General features: G+C 44.3%; 1 protein-coding gene across 1 annotated transcript in view; it reads left to right on the top strand.

Annotated features, from left to right (window-relative positions):
* Positions 1–23,130, top strand: part of FHOD3 (formin homology 2 domain containing 3) — a 335,498-nt gene that overhangs the window by 146,188 nt on the left and 166,180 nt on the right. Inside the window, 1 exon segment of the mRNA XM_038770188.1 lies at positions 16,558–16,625. Coding sequence (XP_038626116.1) covers positions 16,558–16,625 — 68 coding nt within the window.

The following is a 23,130-nucleotide window of genomic DNA, read 5'->3' as shown; positions in this document are numbered from 1 at the left end:
CCCCGACATCACCTGTATATATGTTTGTACAGATTTATTACTCTATTTTACTTGTACGTCTTTACTATTCTATTTATTTTGTTAATGATGTGTGTCTAGCTTTATTTTTATTTATTCTGGTGACTTGACACCTGTTCACATGTTTTGTTTTGTTGCCTGTCTCCCCCTTCTAGACTGTGCGCCCATTGTTGGGTAGGGACTGTCTCTATATGTTGTCAACTTGTACTTCCCAAGCGCTTAGTACAGTGCTCTGCACACAGTAAGCACTCAATAAATACGATTGAATGAATGAATATAAGTGTTGAGAGGGGAACTGAAAAATTCCAGCAGTGAATTTCACCGGCTCATGTCTTCTTTGTGACTCCTCCTTATGGGCAAGAAACATGTCTCCCAACTGTGCTGTATTGTTCTCTCCCATGCGCTTAGTACAGTGTTCTGCACTCAGTAGGCACTCAGTAAACACCGTTGATTGATTGACTTAACAGAAGGCCCCGATGCCAGTGATAACAAGCTTACTCATACATTAGGATCTAAGTTGGGTGACTAATGGGCCTATAATAAATTCAAGTTCTGTCTGTCAAGATCTGTCTGTCCACCTGTTTTCTTTAAATTTGTTTATTCAGGAGGATCCAGTGACAGTGCAAGGTCGCAGGCTGGCATATTTTGTCCCGGAAGCCAAAATTGCAATTGAATAATTCTTTGGCTGGCCAGGACAGTATCAGATTTTTCAGATGTTCATAGCAATCCTTCACAATAATAACAATAATTGTGGTATTTGTTAAGCGCTTACTGTGTTTCAAGCATCGTTCTAAGCACTGGAGAGGATTCAGGGTCATCAGGTCAGACAGTCTGTGTCTCACACAGTGTTCACAATCCAAGTAGAAGGGAGAAGAGGGATTAAACCCTTTTTACAGATGGGTAAACGAGGCCCAGAAAAGTGAAGCGACTTACCCAAGGTCACACAGCAGGCACGTGGCAGATCTGGGATTAGAACCCAGCTCCTCTGGCTCCCAGGCCTGTGCTCTTTCCACTAGGCTATGCTGCTCGTCTTTTCACAATTTCATACCCGTTCCAGTGTCAGGACTGTCTCAGTTTGATTGGACATCCTGTCCTCCCTGCAACTTGCTGGTTTTTGCCCTTTTTTAGCACTCAGATTTCCGTATCTGAGCTGGTGCCGGACTAGTCGATACTCCCTTTAAGCCTCCCGACACGCTGGAACCTATAATGTCGGGGAACCGTAACCCCCCGCTTCACCTCCTCATCCCCAATCTCTTGGTCACCGAGGCGAAGGAAAGGGCCACCAGGTTGGATTGCCGTCTCAGTGTTAGCTTCCTTGTTTCCTACAGGAAAAACGGAATTAACCTGACCAGGCAGTTGACAGTGGAGCCAAAATAACTTGGCACGGATGTGGAGCTCGCTGAGTGGTCACAAGTCAGTGTTATATTTAGTCATATCTCAAGTGCAGCTGGCAGAACATTCTAGCCCCTGCTCCAGAGCCTGGAGCCAGTGGGCTGAGGAACTCCGCTGGCTTATAGACTTAGCCCCTTCTCAAATTGAACAGGCTCAGGGACAGCGATTAGATAATAATAGTAATTGTGGTATTTGTTAAGTTCTTACTACAGGCCAGGCGCTGTACTAACCATCATCGTCATCATCAATCGTATTTATTGAGTGCTTACTATGTGCAGGGCACTGTACTAAGCTCTTGGGAAGTACAAATTGGCAACATGTAGAGACAGTCCCTACTCAACAGTGGGCTCACAGTCTAAAAGGGGGAGACAGAGAACAAAACCAAACATACTAACAAAATAAAATAAATAGAATAAATAGATAAATAGAATAAATAACCACTGGGGTAGACACAAGGTAATTGGGGTGGACACAATCCCTGTCCCACTTAGAGCTCACTGTTTTAATCCCCATTTTACAGATGAGGTAACTGAGGCCCAGTGAAGTGACCTGACCAAGGTCACACGACAGACAAGTGGTGGAGCTGGGATTAGAGCCCGGGTCCTTCCTATTCCCAGGTGTGTGCTCTATCCCTAGGCCACGCTGCTTCTCAGATAAGAAAGGGGGAAGTGATATTTCTGAGTGAGATATATCAACGTTGGACTTTCTCACTGGGAGCTGAGTGGATTTACCCAGTGGTCTGGAGTGTCCTTGGCCTGACACGGGCTTCTGCGGACTCCCGCGTGAGGGGTTGGCATTTAATGAGAGACACAAATGGGAACCAGTTCGGGGCTCCGAGACGGAGAAAGAAGGTCGCTTGCAAAACGATGCCAGAAGTGCATCACCCAAATTTCACTGGGAAAAGTTGGATGATTCGTAAGGGTCCAGCAGAGAAGCTGGGAGTAAAATCGAGGAACAAGTTGGATGGGAGATTTAGGAACTGAGGAAAGAACATGTCTGAGAGCATTAGGGAAAAGTGAGGCAGGTCTTGGAGGAATAGATGAGAGGAAGAAGAGAGGTGGAAATGGCCAAAAGACTCAGAGCGTTATGGTTACGTTGATGGGGATGATGGCGGTGGTGACACTGAGTTGGGAAGAGGGGAATAACAGTAATAATATTAGTGGTATTTGTTAAGCTCTCACTATGTGCCAGGCACTGTACTAACCACTGGGGTGGGGATGAGAAAATCAGGTTCCAATTTTATCCCCCAGGCTGTGCTCTCTTCCAAAAAACCTACCAATCAATCAACTGTATTTTTTGAGCGCTTACTGTGTGCAGCAGACTGTACTGAGCACTTGGGAGAGTACAGTATTAACAATAAACAGACATATTCCCTACCCACAACGAGCTTGCATTCTAGAGGGGGAGGCAGACGTTCATATCAATAAATTACAGGTATGGACATAATTACAGAAATTACGAAGGAGGGAACTATTCCCTGTTCTCCAGACCTTCGTAAAGGGAGGCACAGGTACCGTTGGAATCGGCAGGTTACCCATAAAAGGGATGGTTTTAAGAAGTCTGCCAATCAGTTGCACAATTGATGTAATCGAGGCCAATGTTTTTGCAAGAAATCCTAAAATGGGATTATTCAGTTCATTCCCTGCAGCAACCAAGCTTGTTGTGATCTGTTCCTGTTCATATACCTCTTATGTCTTCTAGAGCCAAGCTGGTAACAAACGGTCATTGTTAAGGTAGCAGGTCGGTTAAGGCTCCATTAGCCAGTGTAGATTAAAAGCGGGTAATGACAATCACAGATCCACAGAGGCTTCCCTTTGAATTCTGAACTTTTAGATATTTGGGTTCCCTTAGGTACTAAATCATTTCATTGTATTCTGGCTGAGTGGGGTGTTTGAAAGCCCTGACGATCTTTAGAAAGATGGGCCCACGCAGCTGAACTGTGCAATAGCCTTTGTTTTGATGTCTTGAATGTGGCTGCATATGGTTATAATTAAGGTGTGTTATTCAAGGAAAAGAGCGGAGGATCTTGCAAAGTGGAGACATTTGGCTGGGTTTCCAGAGAGGGGAGGGGTCTCCTGGGGAGGGTCAACCAAGGCCGAGAGACTTCCAAACAGAAGCAGCGTGGCCCAGTGGGTAGCGCGCAGGCCTGGGAATTAGAAGGATTTGGATTCTAATCCCAGCTCTGCCACTTATCTGCTGGATGACTTTGGGCAAGTCACCTCACTTTCATTCATTCATTCATTTCATTCATTCAGTCAGTCATATTTATTGAGCACTTACTGTGTGCAGAGCACTTTACTAAGCGCTTGGAAAGGCCATTTCGGCAACAGAGACTATCCCTACCCAATAATGGGCCCACACTTCTGTGGGCCTCAGTTCCCTCATCTGTAAAATGGGAATTTAAGGCTGTGAGCCCCATGGGGGACAGGGACTGTGTCCATTCATTCATTCAATCGTATTTATTGAGTGCTTACTTTGCGCAGAGCACTGTACTAAGCAGTTGGGAAGTACAAGTTGGCAACGTATAGAGACGGTCCCTACCCGACAACGGGCTCACAACCTGATTAGTTTGTATCTACCCCAGCACTTAGAACAGTGCTTGACAGGTGCTAATAGCTTAACAAATGCCATCATTATTATTATTATTTTTATTATAAAGCACTGGTCTGGGAGTCAGAAGGACCTGGGTTCTAATTCTGGCTCCACCGCTTGTCTACTGGGTGACCTTGGACAAGTCACTTCACTTCTCCGGGCCTTAGTTCCCTCATCTGAAAAATGGGGACGAAGATGTGCAAGCCCCATGTGGGGCAGGGACTGCGTCCAGTCCGATTAGCTTGTATCGATCTCAGAGTTTAGGAGAGTGCCTGGCACATAGTAAGCGCTTAAATACCATTAAAAAAAGAGCGGTTTAGTCTGAGAGGAGGCCAACAGCATCAAGTCTCTCTTTTTCTTCTCGCCAGCCTCAGCCTCTGCCCTTATGCCCTCCTGTCTGTTTTGCCACCCCTCGCTTCGCCTGGACAGCAAACTTGCTGTTCTAGCAGGAAAACCCCACACCCCCAAATCCGCCTCCGTCCTTACGAATACTATGGCCTGGACGTCGGAATTGCAGTATTATTAATTGGTATTGCAGCAGGAGATCACTATCAGCCGAACCTTTATTTATGTCTGAGTGGCTCATCCCATTAGGCCTGCTTGGCTCCAAACCAGAACCACCACAGGGGCAATAACTCAGCCTCTACCTAGTTAATCTTGCAGAGAGCAATTGATCAATTACTGCATCATTTCATCTAATGGAGGGGGTACAACTAGCCGGTTTTTTTCGGGTGTTTCATAAAGAAATTAGGAGTCTTGTAAGACTTTGCCCTCACTGGAATGCTTAAGATTCTAAGATGCTGTCTGGAGAAAGAAGGGAATTCTTTGAGAAACTGGAGGAAGCTTTCAAAGTATATGCCCTCATGCAGTCTTCTAAAAGTGTTAAATGTGCATGCGTGGGTTTAGTCTACTTGTTTGCTACTGATGATGATATTTAATGTCTTTGTACTCCTATGAATGAAAAGCTCAATGGAGAGAAGCAGTCTTTCCTACATGTGGGCAAAACAATCTGATTTTTCTTTTTATTTGGTTCTAATGTGAATAAGTGTAGTGGTCTCCATTGAGTAATATATTTTTAGCACCTCACCACTTGCGGTTTAATAACTGTGTCATTTTAGTCTTAGTGGAATAATAATAATAATGGCATTTATTAAGCACTTACTATGTGCAAAGCACTGTTCTAAGCGCTGGGGAGTTTACAAGGTGATCAGGTTGTCCCATGGGGGGCTCACAGTCTTAATCCCCATTTTACAGATGAGGGAACTGAGGCCCAGAGAAGTGAAGTGACTTGCCCAAAGTCACACAGCTGCCAAGTGGCGGAGCCGGGATTTGAACCCATGAACTCTGACTCCAAAGCCCGGGCTCTTTCCAGTGAGCCACGCTGCCTTAAGCAAATCCCAGGTACTGTGCTAAAGCGCTGGAGTAGATGTAGGAGTCAAGTTGGACACAGTCCCTATCCCATGTGGGGCTCACAGTCTTAATCCCCATTTTGCAGAGGAGGCAACTGAGGCGCAGAGACGTTAAGTGCTTCGAATAGTGCCTGGCACATAGTAAGCGCTTAACAGATACCGTTAAAAAAAGCAGAAAGTGACCTGTCCAAGGTCACACAGCAGACCAATGGCAGAGTTAGGATTAGAACCCAGGTCCTCTGACACTAAGACCTGTGCTCTTTCCACTAGGCCACTTTGTGTTTCCTATTTGAAGACGCTGCTGCTAATGGAGGTTTTCACACTTGGGAGTGAGAGGGGTTGACTCTCCCTTTCATACTTGGTATACGTAGGTTGTTCTCAACTCAGCTGTCCTGTATTCTCCCGAGTGCTTAATATAGTGCTCTGCACACAGTAAAGTGCTTAATAAATACCACTGATCGATTGAATTGTTGGTCATTGCCATTTCTGAACTTTCCAAAGCCTCCAGTCAAGCAAAGCAAACAGGCTGGTCAGTCAGTCAATCGTATTGAGCGCTTACTATGTGCAGAGCACTGTACTAGTGCTTGGGTGAGTACAGTATAACCACACAAGACACATTCCCTGCCCACAGTGAGTTTATAGTCTAGAGGGGGAGACAGGCCTTAATATAAATAAATTACAGATATGTACAGGGATGAATAAAGGAAGCAAATCAAGGAGAGGGAGAAGGGGAAAAGGAGAGCTTAGTCCGGGAAGGCCTCTTGGAGGATTTGCTTAACAAAGACCCTTGAAAAAAAGAAATGTGATTCCTTTAAGACTAAAATACCACAATTATTAAGCTACAAGTGGTGAGGTGCTAAAATATAAAAAATTCATATTAGAACCTTCAAAAAGGCTTTGAAGCAGGGGAGGGGGAGGGTCTGTCTGTTGCTGTTGTCTCCCAGAAATGTGTGGCAATTTCACATTTTAGGAAAGTGAGGTATGGCACGGTCAGAGCCCTTGTGCCAAGGTGAGGTGCTGTTTAGCAGATCAGAATTCAGAGGTAGAAGAGTGGGAAGGTTTTTGGGGTGGCAGGGAATAGAGAGGTGGTGATAGTCCCAGATCTGGTCCAGAGTTATGGCAGCTCTTAATTCACTGACATTTTCCCCTCAGACTTGTGATAGCTATTTGTGATCCACCTTCCACTGGCTTTGCTGGAAAATCAAACCTACATTTAAGACAGATAATAATGATAATGATGGTATTTGTTAAGCGCTTACGATGTGCAAGCACTGTTCTAAGCACTTGGGGGATGCAAGGTGATCAGGTTGTCCCACGGGGCGCTCAAAGTCTTAATCCCCATTTTACAAATGAGGTAACTGAGGCACAGAGAAGTTAAGCGGCTTGCCCAAAGTCACACAGCTGGCAATTGGCGGAGCTGGGATTTGAACCCATGACCTCTGACTCCAGAGCCCGGGCTCTTTCCACTGAGCCACTCTGTGAGCTTAGGGAAACCAGATGTGGAGTCCAATGCCCTAAGTGTGTATCGCTCCCCTGAAAAGTAATGAGACCGAGGAATGAAGGGGAGAGAAGCCACTCCAGGGGTAAGGCAGGAGATGAAGGTTTGGAGAGCGAGAGATCATTTCTGGTCTGGGAAGTTTATTTTCATCTCAAGACTCTGGGCTTGTCCACTGCTGTAATATCTTTGAATTCTGCCAGAAATTCAGGAGTCTAGCCAGGCTTCTCCAAACTTTGCTTTTTTGTCTATCAGCACTCATCCAACTGTCAACATAGAGCAATCCAAAACTGGATTTAAATGATTTTTGGTTTTCAGAGAAGAGTTGGCTCTGAGCACTTATAGAGCGGCCTCCGGCTTTTTAATTTTAATGAGGGGATCAGTGGTCTGATAGGAGCAGGTTCTGGACGCTGTAAGCGTGTGGTGGGCAGGGAATGTGTCTGTACTCTTCCAAGCACTTAGTGCAGTGCTTTGCATTCATTGTCATATTTACTGAATGCTTACAGTGTGCACTGTACTAAGCACTTACCCAGTAAGTGCTTAGTAAATACCATTGATGATGATTATGATGGAGGGGGCCTTCTTGGGATGGAATTCCAGTTGGACCAATCAACCGTATTTATTGAGCACTCACTGTTTGAGTAGCACTGTATGAAGTGCTTGGAAGAGTACAATACACCAGAGTTGGTAGACACATTCTCTGCTTGCAATGAGCTCACAGTCTAGAAGATAATTTCACAGCCTAGAGGAGCTTAAAATATCCAGGCTGAATTGAGAATCCTATTTTAAAGATTAACGTCAAAAGATTCCCCAAGTTCAGTGGTATAAAGAGATAAGGGGATTGAATTGAGGAGTTAGGTCTTCTTTGTAAGGATTCCGTGGAACAATCGCTTTGCCTTATTAGTGGTGATTCCTTCGATGTTAACATTCCTTCCCTTGCGAGTGAACCAATTAATCAATGGTATTTAGTTAGCACTTACTGTGTACAGAGCACTGTACTAAGCATTTGGCAGCATGCAACCTTCCCTACCCACAGCCAGTTTACAATCTGAGGGACTTTTTTCCTTGTAAGTACAATAATAATAATAATGGTACTTGTTAAGTACTTACTATGTGCCAAGCACTGCTCTGAATGCTGGGGTAGATAAAAGTTTCTCAGGTTGGACAATCAGTGGTATTTAGTTAGCACTTACTGTGTGCAGAGCACTGTACTAAGCATTTGGCAGCATGCAACCTTCCCTACCCACAGCCAGCTTACAATCTGAGGGACTTTTTTCCTTGTAAGTACAATAATAATAATAATAATGGTACTTGTTAAGTACTTACTATGTGCCAAGCACTGTTCTAAATGCTGGGGTAGATAAAAGTTTCTCAGGTTGGACACAGTCTCTGCCGCATGTGAGGCTCACCGTCTAGGTAGGAGGGAGTAGGATCGAATCCCCATTTTACAGATGAGGTAACCGAGGTACAGAGAAATTAAGTGACTTGCCCAAAGTCACCCAGCGGACAAGCGCTTAGTACAGTGCTCTGCACATAGTAAGCGCTCAATAAATACGATTGATTGATTGATTGACAAGCAGCGCAGCCAGGATTAGAAACCAGGTCCTCTGACTGCCCAGTCGGTGCTCCATCCATGGGGCCACACTGCCTCCCTATCACGAGGGAAGCTTTGGAGGAGAGTCATGAGAATGGAAAGGGTCCGATTTCAGTCATCTTCCCTCCTGCTCCTCCTCCCCGCTACTCCCAGACATCAGTTTTCCGGCTGGGTCGAGGAGAGACCAGGCTATTTGACTGGAGCCTCTTGCCTCATAGACTCTCCTAGGAAACAGTGCAGACCCCTAAAGAAGCCCTGTTTTGCAGGGTGGGGGAATGGGAGCAGGCAGGTAGCAGGCGTGGACCAGCGGAGAAGTGTGCCCCTGGTTGCCCAGCCTTGCCAATCATGCACCATGCCCGGAATATATTCCTTAGGATGAAGCAGGGTGGAAATTTGGGGGGAATCAATCACCGCTGACAGTAACTTGGGCTTGACGTTTCCTTCCCAGGAATAAGATAATCCAAACTTGGCCTGCTGCTTTTCATCAGGCCGTATTTCATTGTCACAGAAATCTTCCTCCTCCCCAGCTCCTACCCCCTTTGCTTTTATTCCCACTCTGCAGAAAGAACGTACGCTTTATGATCTGCCGGACAAATATCGCACAGCTCAATTGCCGATCAAGTGTAGGTAGTGGGAATATTTTACATTTGGTCGATGGAAAGGATGGTATAGAAGCAAAGAGGAAGAGCTTGGGAAGCTTATCAATCTGATCACAGATGTACGGTGACTGTAGAAGGAAATCTTTGGGTAGTTCTGGAGGCTTCTTTTAAAGACATCCTGTAAATTTGTCTGATGCAATGTTTAGCTATAAATCGAGTCATTTTTTGGTAAATCGGAGCGCTTTCCAAGCTCGCGATTTAGATTTCTCAATTTACCCTGGATGTCCCAATGTTCTCCATCACACATTGCATTTTTCCCATTAAAGGATGATTCCTCTCCTGGAGGCCCCTAGGAACTGTGGTCCAATTATTTTGGCCCACCCTAGCCATTTTAGGAGTGGCTGAGTTTTCATCAAAGAAAGGGAGGGCGCATAATTTTGGCCGTAATGTTTGCAGATAGTTCTCAATTTTAAAAGCCAGCTTTCCTCCATTTATAGACAGTGTCCTCAGCCGTGAATCCTGGCAGGTTTAGGTCTCTTTCAAATTCTACCACCCCCGGAGGGATTTAGCTCCTCTTATAACTGATTTGTTCATTCCTGTGCTAATTGTACCTCATTTTGTGTGGTTTCTTATCTGCTGGGAACAAACTGGGGGATTGGCCTGATTGGTTTGTTTGTTTTTTTTTTTGTTTGTGGTTTTTTTTTTCTGTTCTGTCAGTCCCTTCCCAAGGGGTCATTCAGCGTCCTTCTGATATTTGAGTAAACATTTAGGAAGCACCAGATCACAACACTGTCAACAAGGGACTCTCTCTGTAAAGTCCCTGGAATTATCACTTTGATTCTGGCTGATGTTTTCTCAGGGCTTCTCAGGGCAGCAGTGGGGTTAGGAAAATGAGCAAGATTGGGAGAAGAAATGGAAACCTTTAAGACAAGGGAGACTCTGGAGTGAAACTGGTTCTAAACCAGTCACTTTGTTTGACTAGAGAAATCCCCCAGGTGTTAATTTATCATCACCAACTCTCCCAAGCGCTTAGTACAGTGCTCTGTCAGTCAGTCGTATTTAGTGAGTGCATACTGTGTGCAGAGCACTGTACTAAGCGCTTGGGGGAATACAATACAACAATAAACAGACACATTCTGTACCCACAATGAGCTTACAGTCTAGAGGGGGAGAAGAGTCTACAGGGAGTGCTTAATAAATACCGCCACTGATGGATTAGTAGTTTTACCTTGCATAGGCTCTTGTCAAAAAGGATATTTACCCTAAAAAAAACCCTTTTAAAAAAAGTCCATTCAATTGTATTTATTGAGCGCTTAGTGTGTGCAGAGCACTGTACTATCATCATCATCATCAATCGTATTTATTGAGCGCTTACTGTGTGCAGAGCACTGTACTAAGCGCTTGGGAAGTACAATTTGGCAACATATAGAGACAGTCCCTACCCAATAGTGGGCTCACAGTCTAGAAGGGGGAGACAGAGAACAAAACCAAACATACTAGCAAAATAAAATAAATAGAATAGATATGTACAAGTAAAATAAATAGAGTAATAATTCAGAGCATTTTACTAGGACTGTACTAAGCGCTTGGGAGAGTATACTACAACAGTAAATGGACACATTCCCTGCCAAATGCTTTTTGTCCCATATTAGTAGGTGTTGATTCTGTTAAGCAGTCTTAACAGGAGAGAAAAACAATCAATCGTATTTTTTGAGTGCGTATTGTGTACAGAGCACTGTACTAAGCACTTGGAAAGTACAATTCAGCAACAAACAGAGACAATCCCTGCCCAACAACAGGCTCTCAGTCTAGAAGGGAGGAGACACTTCAAAACAAGTAAACAGGCATTAACTAAGGCAAAATGTGTGGAAGGAGAAGATACTTTCAAAAGTCACTCTCCCCCATCCCTATAGAGAAATCCTTTTAGACACCACCTTTCTCCGCTGACCCTCCCTGTTCCCCACTTTTAGCTCCCCCAAATCTGCTGCTTCTGATCACTGGACCCAACATTAAAGAAGAAATTTCTTCTTCCTCCCCATACTCTCACAGCAAGGCTTGGAACTGGAGCCCAAACTTCCTGGAAATTTTTTTTTAATTTTTGTTAAAAAAAAAAAAATCCCCAAACCTGGATTTTATTAGATAAAAAAAAATGCTTTATTCTTTTCATCTTGCAGCCAGAGTTTGGGGAGAGGGGCATGAACGGGAAATGGTGGAGGTCAGACAGACTCCAGCAGATGAGGTGCAGACAGTCACTCCAGCCAGATATTTATTCGATTCAGAAAACTTGCCATATTGTGGCTAATTATTCAAAGGTCGATGCTTTGTATTAGCATCACAGGGGTTGACTCAGTTTGTGGAAGAGACAGAGGAAGTGATTCAATTTCTGCAGCTGGCAATCGGTCCAGAATCCTTTAAAAATGAAACTTAAAAGGTGAAATTTTATTCCTAGAACACTTAACTGGGAAATCCATATTTTCTTTTATTTTAACACTGGTCATTTCCAAATTTAGAAACGAGCCTACTCCTCTCCTGAATGAGCATCTGGGAGAAGTGGATCTTTGTTTAAAAGTGGAGAATAATTCCAGTGTTCTGACTTGGGGCACAGAGAAATCTTTAAATAGAGAAATGGAATCAGAGTCGTAAGTCTGGGATTTCCATAGGTCTTTGAGTCCAGACCCTGACATGCCTACTTATTCCTTCCTCCATGGAGGTTTTCTTAAAGGTCCAGCCAATAGAAGTGAACAGAAGGGGGAAAGTTGGTGATTTAGCGCTTAGTACAATGCTCTGCACACAGTAAGCGCTCAATAAATACGATTAAATGAATGAAGAGGAGTCAGAGCGGTCTATCTCTATGGTGACTGGGCATGAGAAGCAGCGTGGCTCAGTGGAAAGAGCACAGGCTTTGGAGTCAGAGGTCGTGGGTTCAAATCCCGGCTCCACCGATTGTCAGCTGTGTGACTTTGGGCAAGTCATTTAACTTCTCTGTGCCTCAGTTCCCTCATCTGTAAAATGGGGATTAAGACTGTGAGCCCCACGTGGGACAACCTGATCACCCTGTATCCCCCCAGCGCTTAGAACAGTGCTTTGCACATAGTAAGCGCTTAAAAAATACCATTATTATTATTATTATTAGGTCTCTGAATATGTAAGCTTAGTTTGCAGGCAAGATCAATATTATTTGAAACTCAAAAAATATGCCTCAGACTCAGCTACTCTGCTGTACCAGATCTCTTTCCCCACCTTGAAGAGGAGACACTGCTTCATATGAATATTCACTAGCGGAACATTAAGCATTTTGCATTTCTTTTACATTTTCTGTTTCCTAGATTTACATTCTCGTAAGGTTTTTGGTTGGGTTCCGGGCCTGATGACAGGACATATAAAATGGAGGCCAACTCCATTTCCTTATTTTAATGGAGTCAAGAGATGAAGTCAACCTGTCCAGAGTAGTCCATCATTCATTGTCATACTTATTGAGCCCTTACTGTGTGCAAAGCACTGTGCTAAGCACTTAAATTGACCATATATTTTAAGTGGGTAGAGGGGCAGTTGTTAGTTCAACCTTCTAATGACTATAACAACTGTGGTTTTTGTCCACTAGATTGTGAGCTCCTTGAGAACAGGGATTATGTCCCTGGGAAGCCACATGGCCTAGGCCCGGGAGTCCGATGACCTGGGTTCTAATCCTAAATTCTGGCACTTGGCTGCTGTGTGACCTCAGGCAAGTCACCTAACTTCTCTGTGCCCCAGTTTCCTCAACTGTAAAATGGGGATTCAGTGCCTGTTCTCCCTCCCATTTAGAGTGTGGGCCTCATATGATCCAACCTGATCATCTTGTGTCTGGCCCAGCCCTCAGTACAGTGCCTGACACATAGTACGCATTTAATAGGTATCATCATTATAATTATTTATAATGGTATTGTCTACCAATTCTGTTGTATTGTACACTCCCAAGCGCTTAGCACATAGTAATCTCTCAATAAATACCACTGACTGATTAAGAATTTACAGGGCCAAGCACTATGCTCAGCATGGGGATAAATACAATTGGATCCGACCCAATCCCCGTCCCAAGTGGAGCTCGCAGTCTAATGGGGAGGGAGAACAGGTGTTTATTTAACCTCCATTTTACAGATAAGAAAAGTGAGGCCCAGATAATTCAAGTGACTTGCCCCAGGTCACATGGTGGCCTTTTCTTACTCTTTCACTACTCCCTCGATGATCGCTCGCTTTTAGCTTCCAAGAATCAAACTCAGGGGTTGTCAAAAGCTGAAACTGTGTGTGTGTGACCTCTCACCGAAAATGTTCATGCCGACAAAGCACATTCAAACCATTAAGACATCATTCATTCAATCGTATTTATTGAGTGCATACTATGTGCAGAGCGCTGTACTAAGCGCTTGCGAGAGTACAACGTAATGGAGTCGGTAGACACATTCCCTGCCCACAGTGAGCTTGTAGCCTTATAAGAACGTTTGTGCCCGTTTTCTAGAATATTGTTGCTTCACCCAAGGTTGTGATTGAGTGCTGCTCTCATTTGGCTGACACATGGCATTTGTTAAAATGTTGATATGTACTTTTTATCAAAATTTCCAGGGCTATAAGAGATGGTGCCTTTCCCAATTAAAAACGAGTCTACTCTGGATGTGGAGTCTACCCCGAACAGTGCCAGCAATTTGGAGGAAGGAAAATATTCTATAATATAACAAACGCCAGATGGTGGCATTTCTGGTATAGAAATAATCTGGGGCTTTATAGCGCATGAAAATCAACAAATCACATTTTTGAAGATGTTACCTATTTTAAGCCTTCCCGACAAGACACCTTTTCATCCAGCCAAGAAATGTGTTCTTACATGCTGGGAAATTTTTAAGCTGAGGCAATTAGAGATCATATTTAACTTTAGGATTTAAGTGAAATTCCTTCCCAAAGTGTTTATCCAGCAGTCCTCCTTCAGAGAGCCGGAAGTGGCTGTGGTTCTGATATAGAACTCTGCTCTGGGTGGTTGTTGTCGGGGCTTGTGCAGGGTAATAATAGTAGTAATTATGATATTTAAGTGCTTACTATGTGCCAGGCACTGTACTAAGCGCTGGGGTGGATACAAGCAAATTGGGTTGGACGCAGTCCCCCGTCCCACGTGGGGCTCACCGTCTTAATCCCCATTTTCCAGATGAGGTGCAGAGAAGTGAAGTGACTTGCCCAAGGTCGTCTAGACTGTGAGCCCATTGTTGGGTAGGGACCGTCTCTATATGTTGCCAACTTGTACTTCCCAAGTGCTTAGTACAGTGCTCTGCACACAGTAAGCGCTCAATAAATACGATTGAATGAATGAATGAAAGGTCACACAGCAGACAAGTGGCAGAGCTTGGATTAGAACCCGTGACCTAGACTCTATCCACTATGTCATGCCGTGAAAGGAGAAATGAATGCCTTCATTTTGAGTTCACCCCCCCAAAACCGAGTGCACCGTCTCCCCTCTTTGCCTTTCCTCACCTTGGTAAAATAAAAAGGAAAATGGTAATACTCTTAACAACTATGGAAAATAACTTGAACCTTTTCCGTTTCTAATGAGAAAGGCCTAAGCTAAACTGTAATCCATGGACCGTCATGGTATGTTCTGATTTCAGCCAATAATGGGCCTCAGTTGGTCAGCATCTTACGTATAGTTGTGTCCTGGAGTCCCCTTGTAATTTCTCTCAGAGAGTTTAAGAGCTGAATAAAAGGTAGCCAGATGGATTTGCATCTCCTGCTCCTGCACATCTAGGCTGTAAGCTTGTCCCTATGGATCAGTCAGTCAATGGACTGTAAACCCATTGTGGGCAGGGAACATCTCTGCCAACTCTGTTGTACTCTCCCAAGCACTTAATGTAGTGCTGATTCTTGTAATTCCTCTTCTACCCTCCTTGAGGGCCATTAGTTCTCTTGACCGATGACCATTACACTCTTGCTTTCCACTAGTGGAGCCCAAACAAGCAGGATCTAGGGGATGATCTGAGCAAACAATTTAGACTTTTAACTACCTCTTTAAATTCTGAGTTCCGATGAAATCAACAGTCACCCAACTTAAAGAACCTGCAGACTAGTCCCAGATTGGTGCAGATTCAGACATCCTGTCAGTGCCCAAATAATTTTAGCATAGCCGTTCAGCAACACACGCTAGGCCTAATCCAGAAGCTACCCACGAGACCCAGTGATTCAAATCTTCACTCTCGTCTTCACTCTCGTCTGAGGAGGAGCTAAGAGAGTCCAAGTTTGGGCCCAAGAGGGACGAGATGCGTGGTGGTTGAGGGAAGGTTTACAGGATGAGAAGCAGTGTGGCCTAAGTGGGAAGAAGCACGGGCCTGGGAGTGAGAGGTTCCAATCCTGGCTTGTCTGCTGGGTGACCTTGGCCAAGTCACTGAGCTTCTCTACCCCACCAGTTTCCTCATCTACAAAATAGGGATTAAATACTTAGACAATGAGTCCTGTGTGAGACAAGGATGTGTCCAGTCAGCATATATTGCATCTACCCCAGTGCTTAATATCATGTTTGGCACATAATAAGCACTTAATATTATTGCTATCAATATTGATTCCCCTGCCTAATTTGATTTTGATATGATTTTGTTGAGTGAGTAAATGAGGAACGGCTCCTCACAGGCCCATTTAACTTTAGAAAGTTCTCTGAGGCTCACTTATATGAGGAACCTGTACACTGTTAATGACTAAAAGAAATCTCTTCCCTCACTCCATTTCTTTAGCTCTTAGTTCCCAACTTAACTTAGAGAAGCAGCGTGGCTCAGTGGAAAGAGCACGGGCTTTGGAGTCAGAGGTCATGGGTTCGAATCCCTGCTCTGCCAATTGTCAGGTGTGTGACCTTGGGCAAGGCACTTAGCTTCTCTGTGCCTCAGTTCCCTCATCATGGGGATTAAGACTGTGAGCCCCATGTGGGACAACCTGATCACCTTGTAACCTCCCCAGTGCTTAGAACAGTGCTTTGCAAATAGTAAGCACTTAATAAATGCCATTATTATTATTGTTATTAATCAGTTGCATTTATTAGCACCTACTGTGTGCAGAGCACTGTACAAAGCATTGAGAGATCAGAGAGTAGCAGAATCGGTAGACACGTTTCCTGCCCACAGTGAGCATATGGTCAAGAGGGAGAGACAGACATACAAATAAATACATTAAAGATATGTACGTAAGTGCTGTGGGGTTGAGGGAGGGGTGAATCAGAGGTGAAAGTCCGAGTGAAAGGGTGATGCAGAAGGGAGTAGGAGGAGAGGAAATTAGGGCTTAGTTGCAGAAGACCTTTTGGAAGAGATGTGCTTTTAATAAGCCTTTGACTTAACTTGTTTTCTTACTGTCAGGAGAAGGGTGAAGTCTGACTTTAATTCGTAGAGTTATCTCAGTTGGATGTCTTTGTTTCCTCACCACCTAGATGGCTAACGTGATTTATTCTACTTTTTATTTCAGAAAAGTTGTACAACTCCAGCGGACGAGAGCTCAGGCGGGCCCTGTTTTCCTTGAAGCAGATATTTCAGGTAAACGCCTCTTCCCCTGGTGTGGCTGTTTGGTCCTGCTCTGTGGACTATGCAGGGCAGGAAAAATAGAGCAAATTGCATTCACTTCTCTAAAAGGAAAGATGTCTGGAATGCGCTTTAGAAACACATGGTGATGAGGTAAGAATAGTTATTCTGCAGAACACGTTTCCAGTTCCTCATATTTTTTTTGGGATGATTGTGCATTCACCGGCACCAAATTATTATGAAATGGCCCAGTAGCTCATTTTTAGGAAATGTTTTCGTATGAAAGGAAAACCGAACCAAACTTGGAAATAATGGCAGTGTTGGGTGCTACTGGGTGCGGTGCATTGTACTAAGCCCTGGAGAGGGAGTGCAGTATAACAGATCTGGTAGACATGTTCCCTGCCCACAGTGAGCTTCAGTCTACAGGGGGAGGCAAGTGTTAATATAAATGATTAAATTCTGGGTGCTGTGGGGCTGAGGGAGGGGTGAATACAGCGTGCAAATCCAAGTGCAAAGTGAGAAGCAGCATAGCATAGTGGATAGAGCATGGACCTGGGAATCTGAAGGTCATGAGTTCTAATCCTGGGTCTGCCACTCATCTGCTGTGTGACCTTGGGCAACTGTCTTCACTTCTCTAGGCCTCAGTTACCTCCTCTTTAAAATGGGGGATTGAGACTGTGAGCCCCACGTGGGACAGGGACTGTGTCCAACCTGAGTTGCTTGTATCCACCCCAGGGCTTAGTACAGTGCCTGGCATATAGTAAGCGCTTAACAAATGCCATAATAATAAAAGGAGATAAACATCAATATGAAAAAATCACCTAACAGAAATGTACGTAAGTACTGTGGGTGGGATGAATATCAGGTGCTTAAAAAGTGCAGATCCAGCTGCATTGGTGATGGAGAAGGGTTAGGGGAAATGAGAGCTTAGTTGGAAGAGATGTGATTTTTTTAATGGTATTTTGTAAGCACTTGCTATGTCAGACACTGTTCTAATCTCTGGGGTAGGTACAAATTAATGAGATCGGACACAGTCCCTTCCCCATATGGGCCTCACAGTCTATGTAGTTGGGAGAATAGGTATTTTATCCCCAGTTTGCAGCTGGGTAAACTGAGGCACGGAGTAGTGAAATGACTTGCCCAAGGTCACACAGCAAGTAATTGGCAGAGCCGGGTTAGTGGGGCCTTGAAGGTGGGAAGAAGGTGGTCTAGCATTGTCCCCTTGCTGCCAATCTCTGGGATACACAGGGCTGCTTGGCATTCAGGTTTCTAAAGAATAAACTTCCCACCTACACTGTCTGTTTCCAAGTGGGACTGACCTCACGATTCCCTACCACCATGTTTGTGGGTGAGGTGAAATTGTTCCAATCCAGTTTAATTTCCCTGAATAATTTTCTAAACTCCAGACAATGCAGACAGAATTTTGAAATGAATGCGCATTACTCGCGCACACATTTCCCCTGGAGCAGTTCCAAAATATTACTTAACATCATCGGGGATAAAATCATGTCTGCTGCGGATTAGAGTACAAGTGCAGTTAGATGGTAATTACTTCTTTTGTCTCGTGCAACTTCCTAGAACTGAAATATTTTGCATGCTATTTAAGAAATGGCAAGGAGGTGCAATGGTGTAATTATTCATAATTATGACAATCTTGGTATTAAGCCCTCACTATGCACCAAGCACTGTTCTAAGCAGTGGGGTAGATACAAGGTAATTAGTTTGGACACAGTCCCTGTCCTGCGTGGGGCTCACACTCTAGGAGGGAGTGGGATTTAATCACCATTTTACAGAGGAGGAAAATGAGGCACAGAGGAGTGAAGTGACTCGTCCAAGGTCATACAGCCGACAAGCGGTGGAACCAGGATTAGAACCCTGGTCCTCTGACTCCCAGAGCTGTGCTCTTTCCATTAGGCCGTACTGCTTCAGTTTTTCAGGGATGTACTAGAGGCAACAGCTGTAAAGGACGCTGCTTGGCATCTGGCTAGCCTGGGTTTTTGAATCCATCATCATCAATGGCATTTATTGAGTCCAGATCACTGTCTACCAACCCTGTTGTATACTTGCCCACAAGGGAGCTTACAGTCTAGAGGGATCACCCCACCCGCAAGCCCTAGAAGAGTTATAGATGTAAATACAGCAATCCGAAAGAAGATCTGAAGGGAAGAAACACCGATTTTCAACAACGACAGATGTAGAATAAACTAGGGAAAATGACCGTAATTTTGAAGAAACAACAAACAGATTTCAGGGCTGACGAAGTATTTTGTAGCCTTAGTACCGGGAAAACATGTCGGTATAAGCAATCCTTTGATCTAACTTTCTGCTAAGATGAAAGGAAAGTTATCATCGTCAGCTTAAATTCTTTGGTCTGTGATCCTTTACCTAGTTGGATCAGCTGTGAAAAAGCTTCTTCTAACTACAAGGTTTTGGGAAGTTTAAGCTATAGGGAACATCAGAAAGCTGCATATTAGTAATGCTTTTTTATTTTTCCAGGCAATGCTTTCTAGTAGTGCAAAATGTGGTTTCTTTTGTATTTGTGGACATCTAAAGAAATTTCAGAGAAGTTCCAGAATATTTCATAACATCATCCTTTAATAACAGCTTCTGCAGAAATCATTTAATTTGGCATGAAAACATGCATTTGTGGATTTACTTCCTTCAGGGGCTTAAAAGTATCGGATAGCCGGTTGATTTGTCTCCCTTGAAAACCCAAGTTGTGAACGGAAGAGTTTTGGAGCAGATTTTTCTAGTAGAAACACCCTTTTTTTTTTTTAACCCAAGTGTGTGTGCAGGGGTAGAGAAGATCTCCAGTGAGCCCGTTGTTGGGTAGGGACCGTTGCTATATGTTGCCGACTTGTACTTCCCAAGCACTTAGTACAGTGCTCTGCACACAGTAAGCGCTCAATAAATACGATTGAATGAATCTCCAAGCACTTGATGGGTGGAGTTATGGTAAACACAAAACATATTTTGGAGACATGGATTGACAGTTCCACCTTCACGCCTTCTCAGCCAGCATTGAACTGACTGGCAGACAGGAGTTTGGATGTGGTTTGTCCAATGATTCTGACTCCCTTTGCCCCCTTTGTCCATCGATTCTGATTCCGAAAAGGCCCCAGTGACCACAGGAGGATCAGTACTGGAGAACCGAGACCATAATGATAATTGTAGTATCTTTCGAGCACTTGCTGTGTGTTATGCATGATTCTAAGCACTGAAGTAGGTAACAAGAGAAGCAGCTTGGCCTAGTGGAAAGAGCACGGGCCTAGGATAATAATAATAATGATGATGATGGTATTTGTTTAAGCCCTTACTATGTACCAAGCACTGTTCTAAGCGCTGGGGTAGATACCCGGTAATCAGGTTGTCTCACGTGGGGCTCACCGTCTTAATCTCCATTTTACAGATGAGGGAATCGAGGCACAGAGAAGTTGAAGTTGAAGGAGGCCTTCCCAGACTGAGCCCCTTCCTTCCTCTCCCCCTCGTCCCCCTCTCCATCCCCTCATCTTACCTCCTTCCCTTCCCCACAGCACCTGTATATATGTATATATGTTTGTACACATTTATTACTCTATTTATTCATTTATTTTACCTGTACAAATCTATTCTATTTATTTTATTTTGTTAGTATGTTTGGTTTTGTTCTCTGTCTCCCCCTTTTAGACTGTGAGCCCACTGTTGGTTAGGGACTGTCTCTATATGTTGCCAACTTGTACTTCCCAAGCGCTTAGTCCAGTGCTCTGCACACAGTAAGTGCTCAATAAATACGATTGATTGATTGATTGAAGTGACTTGCCTAAAGCCACACAGCTGAAAAGTGACGGAGACAGGATAAGAACCCACAACCTCTGACTCCCAAGCCAGGCCTCTTTTCACTAAGCCACGTAGGAGTCAGAGGACTGGGGTTTTAATCCTGGCTCCACCATCTACATGCTGTGTGACCTTGGGTATGTCATTTCACTCTTCTGTGCTTCAATTCCCAAATCAGTAAAATGGGGAATTCAATACCTGCTCTTCCTCCTGCTTTGACTAGGAGCCTCATGTGGGACCTGATGATCTTTTGTCTACCCCAGCGCTTAGAATGGTGCTTGACACACAGTAATCACTTCACAAATACCACGATTATTATTGTGATTATTCTTGGTATTACAAAAATCAGGACAGACACAGTCTAGGCAGAAGAGAGGAAAAAGTATTGAATCCCCATTTTACAGATGGGGAACAGGGAAGCAGGTTGGCCCAGCAGATAGAGCTTGGGAGTCAGAAGGACCTGTGTTCTAATTCTGGCTCCGCCAGTTATCAGCTGTGTGACTAGTCACTTCACTTCTCTGTGCCTGTTACCTCATCTGTAAAATGGGGATTAAGACTGTGAGTCCCAAGTGGAACAGAGACTGTGTCCAACCCGATTTGCTTGTAGCTACCCCAGCGCTTAGTACAGTGCCTGGCACATAGTAAATACCAATGTTATCTTTATTGTATTTATTCTTTAATGGTATTAAGTGTTTAGTATGTGCCAGGCACTGCCCTAAGTGCTGGGGGTAGGTACAAAGTAATCAGGTTGGACACAGTCCGTGTCCCACGTGGGGCTCACAGTCTTAGTCTCCATTTTACAGATGAGGTAACAGAGGCACAAAGAAGTTAAGTGACTAGGACAAGGTCATACGGCAGATGTGGCAGAACCAGGGTTAGAGCTCAGATCCTCTGACTCCCCAAGCCAGTGCTCTTTCCACTAGGCCACACTGCTTCTCATGTCATATGTCACCTAGCTCCCAGGTCCAGGCCACAGAAGGGGACAGAAGCCCACCTCCCCACTTTGTGTCAGTCCCCCTTGAACCCATGAACCCACCCCACCCAAGTTTCTCCTGCCAGGGGAACCAAGCCAGTCTTTTCCACTATGTCGGCAGAACTTGTCTTGAGAAACTGGATGGGAACGTGTTCGGAGCTTGTAAGAAATTATGTGGTACGTATTATTATTACCATCTCCACCTCCATATATTTGACAAATCCGAATGAATTAAGGGCCCGCTCTTCCCTGGGGACACTCAATAAAACTTGTCGAGTGCCCAAAGCACGTAAACGTGCCGTCTTGCTGCCTTTCCTCCCAAAATCCAGAGTAATGTTTCCTGCTCTGAGGCCTCTACATCACACAAAACCTTCCACCAACTGGCCCTGGCAGACAAACTGCTGAAAGCAAGTCATTCCTGGATTTTCTTTTCCCGAACATATTTATTCTAGTCTCTCCCCAGTGCAGTGGTCCTGTGACCTTCAGAACTTTGATGGGGTGTGGGATAGGTCCTCTTTTTGATGCGTTAAGACTTCCTTGTATCTGGTGCTGTTGAACGATAGGGTATTCTGCATTTCAGATGCCTTTCATATTTTCTTGAGGGCCCCACTCCCTCCTCGATGCTTGTAACAATGTGTGTTTGAGGTCACCGGGGCCAAGATGGATTCTGATCTCACTTCCTCTCATTATTTATTATTTTATTTGCTAAGCCTTTACTATGTGTCAAGCACCAGTCTAAGCACAGGGCTAGATACAAGTAATTCAGGTTGTCCCACTTGGTCTCACAGTCTTAATCCCCATTTTAAAGGTTGAGGTAACTGAGGCCCAGCAATGTGAAGTAACTTGCCCAAAGTCACAAAGCAGACAGGCCTGGGAATCAGAGGACCTGGGTTCTAATCATGGCTCTGCCATTTGACCGCTGTGTGACCTTGGGCAAGTCACTTAAATTCTCTGGGCCTCAGTTACCTCATCTATACTGTACTAAGCACTGGGGTAGATGCAAGATAATCAGGTTGGACACAGTCCCTGTTTCACACAGGATTCCCAGTCGAAGTCAGAATGCCATAGGATGACTACTGAATTTTAAAGATTTCCAGTGCAACTTCAGCAAACTTACAGTGATCCATTTAGTCCTGATGGAAGCTTAAAAAGTAATAAACAAGATCAGGTTTGAAAACACAAATGGAAAATTGGGGGCTGCCAGTGCTTCATATACTAAATAATAGTCTCTATACTTTTCTGAAATCTTTAATCAAAGAGCATTTGTAATAGAAGTTATAGGAGTAATAGAAGGAGTGGTAGTGATGGTGGAAACAATGAGAACTTACTTTCCGTTTCTTTCTGCTCTGGTTGTTATCCCGGCAAACTTATCGAGAGAACAGGATAGCCTGGTCCAATCGTTATATCAAAAGAATCTTTCATCTCTGAAGAAATTATTGGCAACCAAGAATTAGGTACTTCTAAAAATAAAGGGGTAGCCATTGAAGCTGAATGGTGGTGTGTCCGTAATAATGATGATGAGGATAATGATTCTTATCATCTTAGCACTTACAATATGCCAAGCACTAAGAACGGGAGGTGTGGGGAGAGCTATAAGATCATCAGATGGGACACAGCCCATTTCACAGATGAGGAAACTGAGCCACAGAGGGGCTGCATGACTCGCCTAAAGCGACCCATCAGAAAAGTGGCAGAGGCAAGAGTAGACCATCTCCTGAAGCCCAATTCATTCAT

This window comes from Tachyglossus aculeatus, chromosome X3 (assembly GCF_015852505.1).
Source record: "Tachyglossus aculeatus isolate mTacAcu1 chromosome X3, mTacAcu1.pri, whole genome shotgun sequence".
Taxonomy (NCBI): Eukaryota; Metazoa; Chordata; class Mammalia; order Monotremata; family Tachyglossidae; genus Tachyglossus; species Tachyglossus aculeatus.
Note: the sequence above shows the minus strand (reverse complement) of the source record. Positions and strands in the feature narration are given on the sequence as shown.